Source organism: Acomys minous (assembly GCF_964271855.1).
Source record: "Acomys minous genome assembly, chromosome: 1".
Classification (NCBI taxonomy): Eukaryota; Metazoa; Chordata; class Mammalia; order Rodentia; family Muridae; genus Acomys; species Acomys minous.
Genome location: NC_140483.1, coordinates 127,644,457 through 127,657,268, shown reverse-complemented (window position 1 = coordinate 127,657,268; position 12,812 = coordinate 127,644,457). Strand labels below are relative to the sequence as shown.

The following is a 12,812-nucleotide window of genomic DNA, read 5'->3' as shown; positions in this document are numbered from 1 at the left end:
AGACTATGTCAAGTGCTTGCTCTACTATGACAAATAAAGGTTAGTAACTTTTGTTTAATACCATTTGTTTAAAGACAGGCACTCACAAAAGGAATTCATCAAGCATACTAACAGAGTTAGGTTACCAATTCAAATTCAAATCCTGTCTCTAATCCTTTAAAATGGAACATTTTTTCCCCTTCCTTAAATTACAGATATTAGGTAGAGACCAATGTAGTTTTCATCAAACAACATGTTTATTAAATGACTCACCTTGTGAGCAGCAAAGCTTGACTTGTTTTTCTCTAATGCTCTTTTTGCATATTCTAGGGCCTCATACACCAAAACTTTTTTTTCCTCTTCAGAAGTCTTACCAAGCTGTGCTATGTCACGTGATGCTCGTGCCAACCGCCACAGTAGCTCTGCATCTTCACTAATTTTAGACAAGATATAAAACCGTCTTATTCACACTGAAAAACTGTTAAAAGTCACAACACTAATGACAGCTCTTTCCGGTTAATTACAATGTATCAGGAATGATACAAGAGGCATTATCAATACTATTATGTTCCTTCATAAAAGCCCTTATTTGCTAAAATCTATTGACAATTTACAAATTATTTGCAAGTATTAACTTATCAGCATATAATATCTAAAACACTCACTTCCTTACAACATAATTTTGCACTGCAGTTCTGAACACTTGCCCTCAAGCTCAGCTTGTAACATGAGGCTTGATTTATTAACACTGTATTTCATATAACTCCTAACTGGCTCAGATAGTACCATAAAATACATTAGCTTTATGGACAGGATCAGAACCCTATAAAAATGAAAACGCCGAGTCCTTTGCCCCAAATATACCTGGCAGACAACAGGTGTGTATTAGTCAGTTACTTGTATATGAATGAGTGATTGAATATAATTCAATCTCAAATTAAATCCTAAATTTCAGTGCTATGATGCTGTATGGCATATACCAAGGGCAGTGGACTCTTTGAAGAACTGTTATTTAAAGGCAATCATATAAAACAAAAGATGGCCAACAAATAAAAATCACAATTGATAAAAATGTTTGAACCTTGAATTACTTTTTATTAAATGTGTTTAAATAGAATTTATCTTTTCCTCTGTTAAGCAAAAATAGCAATTCACTTTAAAATGTTGAAGCTAGAGGTATCAGCAGTATGCTTATTATTCTGTTACAAGGAATAATTACACCTCACAGCGTACTTTTCAAAGAAGCAGTGTAAAGTGCCAAAACAGCCAACTCATGAAGATAGACTGATGAAGTAAAGGCTGATTGTACAGACACGTGTCAACTAAAGCTGATGGGATTGGGGCGGGAGGGCTGGCTTTCAAAACTATGGATAAAAATCGAAAAAAAGTGCTTGAATATTTCCAGAGTAGGAGGATGAAGTAAATACCTGGAAATGTCATTAGCCTTATTTGACTTACAGAGCTAAGGTTTCCATGCCGACCCTTTGAAAGAGTACACACTGACATTCTACACAAAACATGCAGTCTAAAAGCAGAAGACAGATGTGTTTGTGTTTCTTTGAGAACTCTCTCTAAACACAACTGCCATTCAGTAGTGTTATATAGAACCATCCTAAACTCCAATAATTAATATAAATCTTACAACAACTAGGAATTACTTTTTTTCAAGAAATATGGATGAGAAAATACATATATTTAGCAATACTTTTATGAAGCAAAACAAAATAGAAAAAATACTTCAGCATTCCAGTAGAATAAGAGCAATATTTACAAATCAATGACATTTAAATAGCACTTCTCAGTCATTTATTTTAAATGATGATTTACTATAAACTGAATTCTAAGAAATACTACTTGGAAGAAAAAAAGTTATACAAAAGTTTTAAGAACACAAACCATTTTGATATTAACAACAGTTTCTGAGTTAATCTCAAACCAAGACAAATCATTCATTGCTTACCTTTCCCTGTACTGTGTAAGCAGCTGATAAAGCTTTTCCGTTTCTCCACTTTCATATAGGTAGTCTGCTTGCTCAAGTATTTCCTCAACTTCCAAAATCATAAAATGAAAATAAAAATATCACTTTTATATATGTTAACATAACCAGACAAAGAAACTATCTTTAAATCAGAAATTCTGAACCATATACATAAAAGTACTGTAGCAGCAACCATGAAGCAATTATAGGAAGTAATCTACTGAAACTTAGAGGACTAAATTTGATGAATAGGGTGAATTATTATGAGGAATTTATGGCACAGAAACCTGCGTAGTCTTTCTGCTCTAATTTGTTAAGTGCCATGCACTTTAGGACATAACAATATAGAAACTGGAGCAACTGCTCAGTGCTTAAGGCTGGAGTTTGCTTTCTAGTGCATCTCTGCCTCACAACTACCTATAGCTGCAGAGTGTCAGATGCTCTCTTCTGTCTTCTTTGGGTAAATGTTCAAATACATTCCCCCTTCTAAATATTTATATATACTCTCTCTTTTTCTCAATCCATCTAGCTCCAAGTTCTTTATTATATATTGTAGTGTAACACATTTTTCTATATGTGGTTTAAAAATTATGTGTAATGTCTTTTTCTAAATCAGAATCCTGAAAACTACATGGAAAAAATGCAGCTATAGTACTACAGGCTCACATAGGTACTCAGGTACTCATGTAGGTACTCAGGCACTCAGGCATTCAGGTACTCAGGTACTCATGTAGGTACTCAGGCACTCAGGCACTCCGGTACTCAGGTAGGAGCATGAAAATTGGTTGTTGTCTTATTTAATATTCTGCACTATCCTGAAAAAATTAAAAATAAGCTATGATGCTGACATAGACACCACATTCTATAAAACAATCTAAGCTTTTAGAGTAAATTACTTTCAACCTAAGTTATGACAATATAGTTACCTTGAGATGATATAAGAAACACAAATATACAGGGAAATCTTAAACTTGACCTAAAAAGCATATACTCCAGTTCATAACATTTGTGCAATTTTTTCAAAGAAATGCCAATAGTATGAAATATTTGCTAGGTCACGTTGGCTTTTCAGTTTTTCTTGTAAAATGAACTGTATCACATCAGAGTCATCAGGATAAAACCAAAATACTGCTTACATTTTGCTCAGGGACCCAAAATTTTCATACTTCGGTGTTTTCTTTATATAGGGCTTAATAACTGGAAAATATGCATAGTGGCAGTCAAGGACCAATGGAACATCATCAGCTAGATCTCAGGCAAATGTTTCACTCCAATTGTTCTGTCTCTCAGAAGTACACAAAACACTATTAGAAATACTAGGAAATATTACTTAAGTAGTACTGACTATCTGTAGGTTTGTTCATTCTTGAAGAGTAATGTTTCAAAAGTATGAAAAGAAGGCAGGTGAAGCGATACATGGTGAACATTTAGGTTGCTCACTTGTGACTAACTCATGTTCAAGTCATTTGTGAGTGAGCTTCCACCTGCAGGAGAGTAGTATGCACACAGTAACCTAGCCCACCGAGTTTAAATGTGGCAGGCCATTCTGATGCTCTAGTGTTTCTTTGCTTCTGGATATTTGCTACCATCTTGTGGTAAGAACAGAAATTGCCATTTAAAAAGAATTATAATTCAGTCTTAGGGAAGTGGTTAAGTATGCCTAGCAGTAAAGAGCCAAGTACCTACCTAAAAAAGAAATTGATATGAGAGGCCCAGAAAGCCAGCTCTGGTAGGTATGATTTGGCATATTATCTTCTGTCACTTTTGTCAGTATGCCGTAGGACAGAAGTCCATGAAGTCCAGCCAGCTCACTATGAGAGAGGACCACACAAAGGCAAGCAGCCCAGGAAGTAGGCAGAGTTCTAAGGGGAAGCCAGCTTGGAGACCAGCAACACTGATTTCTTTGCTTCTTTCCTTTGATAATTTCTGCCCATTGGTGTATTGAGTGGATTTTATTTTCTTCTTCTCTACTACCTTAGAATATATTCTATGTCTGTTCTTTCTTTAGTCATCGGAGTTGATCTGAATAAGAATGGTCCCCAGACATTTGAATGCTTAGTCAACAGGCAGTGGCACTATTTAAAAGGATTAGGAAGTGTGGCCTTGTTAGAGAAGTATCACTTGCCCAAGGTTTAGAGAAGGTTCAAAAGCCCAAGCCTGGTGCCAGTGTCTCTCACTTCTTGCTGCCTGTGAGTCCATGGTGCTGCCATGACTAGAATGGGCTACACCTCTGAACTATAAACAAGCCCCAATTAAATGCTTTCTTTTATAAGTTGCTGTGGTCATTCTTAATCTTTCCACATTTATGTTGTATTTGACCCTGGGCACACTGCCTTTAGTCACTGCTTGGGAGGTAGAGGCAGTTGGACTTTTACATAATGAGTTCCAGCCCAGCCAGAACCACACAGCAGAACTCCGACTCAAAAACAGAAAAGAAGATAAAAACAGTGTCTGATGTTAATCACTGCCCTATGAAATATACCTCTGAACTCTAGCCATAGTTTCCTGATGTTCATTTTATTGTTTTCTATTTTTAAGTCTTATTTTGCTGTTTTTGTTTATTCTCACAGTATTTGGGATCAGCCCAAGGCCTTGCCGGTGCTAGGCAAACACAATGCCACTGTGTTACATACTCAGCTCTTTTATTTCTTCATACAAAGTCTCTGTGTAGCCCAGGCTAGCCTCAACACTAGATCCTCCCACACCAGCCTCTTTTCAGTGTGGGGATTACTGTTTTGTCTTTAAGTCAGCCTTTAAACAGTTTTCTTTGATACACTCTGTGCTTGCTTAAATTTTCTATATAATAGTTTTTTGCTTATGGCTCATTATCATACTGCTACTTCCAAGATTTACTACCTAAGGAAGTACTATTAGAACTAACTACCTAAGGAAGTACTATTAGAACTAACTACCTAAGGAAGTACTATTAGAACTAACTACCTAAGGAAGTATTATTAGAACTAACTACCTAAGGAAGTACTATTAGAACTAACTACCTAAGGAAGTACTATTAGAACTAACTACCTAAGGTAGTACTATTAGAACTAACTACCTAAGGAAGTACTATTAGAACTAACTACCTAAGGAATTACTATTAGAACTAACTACCTAAGGAAGTACTATTAGAACTAACTACCTAAGGAAGTACTATTAGAACTACCTAAGGAAGTACTATTAGAACTAACTACCTAAGGAAGTACTATTAGAACTAACTACCTAAGGAAGTACTATTAGAACTAACTACCTAAGGAAGTACTATTAGAACTAACTACCTAAGGAAGTACTATTAGAACTAACTACCTAAGGAAGTACTATTAGAACTAACTACCTAAGGAAGTACTATTAGAACTAACTACCTAAGGAAGTACTATTAGAACTAACTACCTAAGGAAGTACTATTAGAACTAACTACCTAAGGAAGTACTATTAGAACTAACTACCTAAGGAAGTACTATTAGAACTAACTACCTAAGGAAGTACTATTAGAACTAACTACCTAAGGAATTACTATTAGAACTAACTACCTAAGGAAGTACTATTAGAACTAACTACCTAAGGAAGTACTATTAGAACTAACTACCTAAGGAAGTACTATTAGAACTAACTACCTAAGGTAGTACTATTAGAACTAACTACCTAAGGAAGTACTATTAGAACTAACTACCTAAGGAAGTACTATTAGAACTAACTACCTAAGGAAGTACTATTAGAACTAACTACCTAAGGAAGTATTATTAGAACTAACTACCTAAGGAAGTACTATTAGAACTAACTACCTAAGGAAGTACTATTAGAACTAACTACCTAAGGAAGTACTATTAGAACTAACTACCTAAGGAAGTACTATTAGAACTAACTACCTAAGGAAGTACTATTAGAACTAACTACCTAAGGAAGTACTATTAGAACTAACTACCTAAGGAAGTACTATTAGAACTAACTACCTAAGGAAGTACTATTAGAACTAACTACCTAAGGAAGTACTATTAGAACTAACTACCTAAGGAAGTACTATTAGAACTAACTACCTAAGGAAGTACTATTAGAACTAACTACCTAAGGAAGTACTATTAGAACTAACTACCTAAGGAAGTACTATTAGAACTAACTACCTAAGGAAGTACTATTAGAACTAACTACCTAAGGAAGTACTATTAGAACTAACTACCTAAGGAAGTACTATTAGAACTAACTACCTAAGGAAGTACTATTAGAACTAACTACCTAAGGTAGTACTATTAGAACTAACTACCTAAGGAAGTACTATTAGAACTAACTACCTAAGGTAGTACTATTAGAACTAACTATTAGAACATACTATCCTGTCTTCATTACTTGAATTGTCCATATTTATTAAAAATATTTTAAAATATTTTTTAAAAATCATCTCAACTTTTTTTGTTATTTCCTTCCTTTTATTCAGTATGAATTTTCTGATAGTCTCTTCCTAGTATCTTACATTGGATGCTTTATTCTTTGTGGATTATTTAGAAATAAATAGTTATCAAACATACTGGATTTCCTTGGCCAACTTCTTGTTGTTGATTCCTATTGTGTTACTGCAGGACTAGAAAATATGAATGAATGATAGTAACTTTCTTAGTAGTACTGGTGATTAAACTCAGGACCAAGACCAAATAACTTTTCTATCATGGCCTTGTGCTGATTATTAGGAAAAAATTAGGCTTTCTTTATTACCAAGTACCCAGTACCTTTTTCCTCTTGGGTTAATTACTTAAGAAGTCCAAGTTGGTCTTGAACAAACAAACAAACAAACAAACAAATCAGCCCTATGAGGTCCAGAATGTTGTACTAGTCTCAAAGATGCTGAAAGGGCAGGCATGCACTAAATCTTTGTTCAAGTATGTGATATTTTAAAAAAAAATATTCCACAAGAGCTTGTAAGCAATGCATTCTGTTATTTCATATTGATCTAACTGACTAAGAACCATCACTGTTTTGCCCCAATTTTCCATATACTTGGATATGCTGTATTATTTGATCCACTGTTTTGTTTTGTTTCTAAAATTTTGTATTTTTTGAGTCTTAACTACTGAATTGGCTAGCCTGGGACTGAAAGAGATCGCTGCTCCACACCTTGAAAGCTGGAACTAAAGAGGGGCACCATTATGCCTTGATTATTTACTGTTTTTGTTGTTGTTGTTTTTTAAGCAGAATTATCTTAGCATGGGAAGGCTCTTCTACATATAGAGTTATAGGCCAGCCAGGGCTAAATAGTGAGACCCTGTTTCAAAGCAAACAAACAAAACTCCGAAGCTCAGAATATAATCCAACAAAAGCCAAAAAGCTGAATTAGGCTTTCATTAAAATACATATGTGCTGCAAGGGAGAAAAATGAATGAATGAATCCATCCTACCCAACTGCAATACTCATGATATATATGTAGTACTCCTCACATCCTAGCTCCTGGCTGCCCCTCAGAAGCTAGAGAAAGAGAGTAATGGCATATCCTCCCATACACCTGCACATCTGCTACCACATGCACAAAGCTCATGGGCCTCAAGAGGGCCTGTCTCTTAAAAGTAAATACATAGGGATTTTTTTTTACCCCCTAGACAGAGTCTCATTCTGTAACCATGGTTGACCTGGAAGTCAGCAGGTAAACTAGGTTGGCCTTGAACTCACAAAGATCTACTTGCCCCCACCTCCTGGGTGCTAGGACTGGACTGAAGGTATAGGCACCACATCGGACTTCAATTATCCATTTTCTTAGACAAGATAGTCCCACATAAATTAAATAGACAATCAGGTTTTTTATTTGTTTGTTTGGTTGGCTGGAGTTTTTGTTGTTGTTGTTGTTGTTTTGTTTTGGAGACAGGGTCTCACTATATACCTCTGGCTGTCCTGGAACTTGCTATGTAGACCAAGCTGTCCTGGAACTCACAGAGATCTACATGCACCATCGTGCCTGGGCCTGCCAACTAGTTTATAATAACAACCTCAAGTTCTTGTATCAGAACGTTAAAAGAACATCAGTTCAGTATTAAGTACTTCCCTTCCTCAACCACATTCTCCTTTAAGGTTACAAAAGAGTCAATCCATAAATTGAAATGATATTTCTCTTAGATACTAAAAGTTTGCCCCTTATTATGTAAACTGGCTTAGGGAGTCTCAAGTCTTAAAAGTGTTTAGTCTCTTTTATGTCAGAGAAGAGATAAACTAAAATTTTCCTATTTTTCAATCAATTATCTGATAATGATACCAAGCTGCATTCTACTTATGAATAAAATATTCCCCTCCCCACGTTCTAGACTAGATATCTGCTTTATTATATCTAGAGTGTAACATCTTGGCTTACTTAGAGAAGTAAGAGAATCATCTTGTCCTTCCAAAACAAAGGTTGACAAACCTCTGCTGTCCATACCTCTAGAGTTTATAGGTGGTGGGCCACCCATTGTCTTTTGCTATCCTGCTTTAGTCTACATACACAACGCACTTTTACACTATTCAAAATGTAAAACAAAAATTCTTAGCTCAAAATTCCTACAAAGAGAGCTGGTGAGACAGCTCAGTATACAAAGGGACTTCCACCAAGACTGACAAGTTGAGTTTGATCCCCTGGCTCCTCAGGATAAAACGAGAGCGTTCTCAACAGTTTTCCATTGACTTCTGCTACCATACTGTGGCCACCCCCACCAGCACACACATGAAATTAAATAATATATATCTAATATTTAATAAATAATATATTGAATATAAACATACATTCTGACTGGCAGAGAAGGACAAACAATACTGTTAGTTTCATTATGTATTCAAAAATACGCTGATGACAAACTCTCAAAAGCAGGGGGCTAGCTCAGGCAGTGAAGAGCTTCCTGTATAAGCATGAAAACCTGATCCCTAGCAGCCATATAAAAAGCTGATTGTGCAATTACAGATCACATCTGTAATCCCAGCACTGGGAAGCAGAGCTCCAGGTTCAGTGATTTCTGTCCAAAATATAAGCTGGAGGGGCCTGAGAGACAGCTCAGCAGTTAAGAGGATTGGCTGTTCATATGGAGGTCCTGGGTTCAATTCCCAGGACCCACATGGTGGATCACAATGGTTTGTAACAGTACCCCTATAGGATCCGATGCCTTCTTCTCATGTGCAGAGGTATGCAGACATAACGCCCATATACATAAATAAGTACTAATATTGAAAAAGGTGGAGAGGTAAAGAAGAAGGCATGACCTTAACCTCTGGTCTCTGTATATGTGCACAGAGGCACCCACCCACCCACAGATAAATCCTCAAGATCCCTAGCGTATGCTTACCTTTGGCTGCAGCATGAACCACAGCAGCCTGAGAAATGACTTGGTAGGTTTCAAAACCCAAATAAGATAAGGCTGAGAAAAAAAGGCCTCTCTTGAAAGATCTCGTGTTTCCTATCACCTACAGAAAATAATACATTAATATTATGAAACTCAAAAATCATAAAGAAATTGTCACCCCAAGCAAAGCATATTAATTTTCTCCCACCTCTAAAGCAAGTAATTATAGAATGCTGGAAGCTTAAAAAAATTACCAACTCTTTAGTAAAACTATTTCAAACCTTGTATTCAGTATATCTTAGTAATGGAAGTAGTAATTTGTCTAAAGGTCAGTTATAGACTAGGAGTGTAACTCAGGGGTAGAGCATCATGCATTAGGCATCTCGTTCAAGACTCAGAAAGTCAAAATGAATGAATGAATGAGTGAATAAATGAATGAATGAGTTAATATGGCAAAAATTATTCTTTATGGAAATCTTTTACAGAGACATGTGTACAGTGATTGTATGGAAAAATATTAATAAGTTTATAAATTAATTCATTGATACGTTAAACAGACACATAACAAATGCTAATTATGTGCTTGCTTCAACAGCACATATAATAAATATTGGAACAAATACTTATTATAGATAGGCTAAAAATTATAATAACTATTACACACAGAAATTACATACAGCTCTCAGTAAGCATAGAAATTACATACAGCTCTCAGTAAGCATATTGTCCAAAGACCCCACAGGTTTTGAACAGATTATGAATAATAATCATATTTAAGTTTGGTATGGTAGCATGTGCCTATAATCACAATGCTCAGGAGGTAGAGGCAGGAAGACCAGGGAGATATTCAAGGGCTGTCTGTCTGAATAACAGAGTTGCTGAGTTCCAGGTCAAGGCCAGCTAAGGGTAGACCTGAGGCCCAGCCTCAAACAACAGAATACACAAGCAGACTTGGAATTAATTTACAAGGTCATGACAGATTATTGAGAGCAATTATAAGAACAAACACATATCACTCCTTCCTGATTCCATTACTTTCCTATTTAACTGTATTATTTTCCCCTTTATGTCAAATCAATTGATCAGCATTAAAACAAGCATTGCTATCTTTATTGAAAAATAGCCTGTAATTTTTTCTCAATGTTTTGTAAACAGGGTCCCACTATATAGGTCAAGCTGAACTTGAACTTCTGACCCTCCTGCCTCTGCCTCCTGAGCAATGGGATTACAAGGTCCCAGATATTTTTTTCCTTCTGAAAACAACCTTAGATAGGATATGTGACTCAGTGGTAAAGTACTCTCAGCTCTGAAAAAATAAAACACCACACTTCCCTTTGATTTCAAATCTCCTTTAAGTCTCTTCCCAACTCTTCCAAAAAGCTCTCTTATTTTCCTGTTTCCACTTTCTAGTTCCCATTTTCTCTTGAATCCACACAGTTATACTGCTTTTTTCTTTTGGTAGCCCAGGCTGACCTTGACCTCACTGAATAGCTGAAGCAGGCCTTCAACTGATCACCTGCCATGGTCCAAAAGGACAGGCCTGAGCAATCTACAAATTCACGCCTAAACAAAGCACTCCACAAATGGCATTCTAGTTAATGGCACCGAAATACTGGCTCAGTGCTACAGGATGAGCTCCCTTTTCTGAAGTGCTGAACAGAAATGTTTCAGGTGATACTATGTTTTTGTTTCTCAGACTTTGGAATATTTGTACAAATATAATGAGAGATCATGTACATAGGACTCTATTATACCCATGAAATTAATTTGTACTTTTTATATAGTTTATAGAGCCTGTAAATAATTTTATGTAGTATTATCTCAATGTGCCTGTGTTTTAACTTAACCTGTCACATGAAGTCAGTGTGGAATTTCCAGTTCTATGGCACTCAAAATGCCTTGAGTTTTGAGGCATTTGGGGAGTTGAATTTTCTCTTACTTCTTTAATCCCAGCACTGGGGGTGGGGGTGGGGCGCAGAGGCAGGATCTCTGTGAGTTCAAGGCCAGCCTGGTCTACAAAGGGAGTCTATGTTACAGAGAAACCCTGTCTCAGGCGGGGCGGGGGACTCTATAAACTGGTCAATTCCGAATTCTCATTGTGCTTTGCTATATCAACAGCATTTGAAAGCCATCTGTTTCCTCTTAGGAAAAAGACATTATAAGAATAAAAATATACAAGTTGTGAGCTGATTTAAAATTTAAAACCAGCTTTATTGGAAATTTTACATGTAATAAACTACATACTTAAGGGTACAATTTTAGGATTTGTATAAACTGGGGAAAACCGTCTTCATCACCACAATCAACATAATAAATGTACTATCAACCCAGAACTACCCTCTTTGTAATGCACTTTCCCAGCACTGGTTTTTGCTACTTTTAAACATTTCAGTTTGGTTTTGAAATATTTTCTTAGGTTTCTTTCTTCTCTTCGTTCATCTCTGTTGTCTCCTTACCTATTTATATCTAGAGCTTAATCCCATATCTCCTCTTTTGTATTTGTGACCTTATTTCCTCTCAGTCTTAAGTGCCAGATTTGACCAATTCTACCTTTAGCCTGGATATCTTTTCTAAACTTGAGAATCACTCAACACTCATCTGTTTCCAGATGAAGTCTACTATGAATTTCATCTCAGTTTCCTCTGTAAACAGAGATACATTCTTGTTCTCTTTTCTGTTTGTTTTGTTTTTATTTTATCTGTTTTATTTATGTATATAAGCACTGTGCCTGAATGTATGTTTATGTACCATGTGCATGCCTGGTGCCTGCAGAGGATACACAGGAGTGTCAGATCCTCTGGACCTGGAGCTACCAAAGGTTATAAACCACCATGTAGGTGTTGGGAGTGGAAACTGGGTCCTCTGAAAGAGCATCAAATATTTTAGCAATAGCTGCTGAGCTATCTCTCCAGCACACTTGTTCAGTTTTTAAAAACAAACAAAAAGCTGCTGACTCATCTAGAGTTTTCTCCCAATCCATATTTAATCCACATCTAAACTTCTGAAATGGTCTTAGACAAGAAAATGGAAAATATATTCCAATTTGCTGAATGTTCTAATGAGAATGAATACTCACAATATTAGTACCAGTGAATTCAAATCAACTGCAAAATAGTATTTCATTTTCTGAATGCACTATTTGTAAAGACAGGTTAATGATGTAGACTAGCTTATAGAATCTTGCCTAGCATGTAAGAAGCCCTGGGCTGGATCTTTAGCATGATATTAACTGCACTAAGTGGTGGTGCTCTTGGAATCTCAGTACTAGCCCCAGAGGTAAGCACAAGAAGATCAGGAGTTAAAGATCATCCTTGGCTATATACCTGGACATATAAGAGCTTGTGCTTAAAAGGAGAGAAAGAAAGCCCAGGTGCAGTGGCCTACACCTATAATCCTAGCACTCTAGGAGGCAAAGGCAGATGATCTCTGTGAGTTCGAAGCCAGCCTGGTGTACAGTGAGAGTTCCAGGACAACCAAAGCTACAAAGAGAAAGCTTGTCTCAAAAAAAAAAAAAAAATCAACCTCCCTCCCCCAAAAGGAGGAGGAGGAGGAGGGAGGGAGGGAGGGAAGGAAGGAA

At 36.4% G+C, this 12,812-nt stretch overlaps 1 protein-coding gene across 1 annotated transcript in view; it reads right to left on the bottom strand.

Moving 5' to 3' along the window:
- The window catches only part of RMDN1 (regulator of microtubule dynamics 1), a 37,676-nt gene that overhangs the window by 20,854 nt on the left and 4,010 nt on the right, over positions 1-12,812 (bottom strand). Inside the window, exons 2-4 of the mRNA XM_084794190.1 lie at positions 9,239-9,356; positions 1,940-2,027; positions 253-412 (exon numbers count right to left, since the gene is read on the bottom strand). Of these exons, the coding sequence (XP_084650316.1) occupies positions 253-412; positions 1,940-2,027; positions 9,239-9,356 (366 nt within the window). The remainder of the gene's footprint in view (positions 1-252; positions 413-1,939; positions 2,028-9,238; positions 9,357-12,812) is intronic.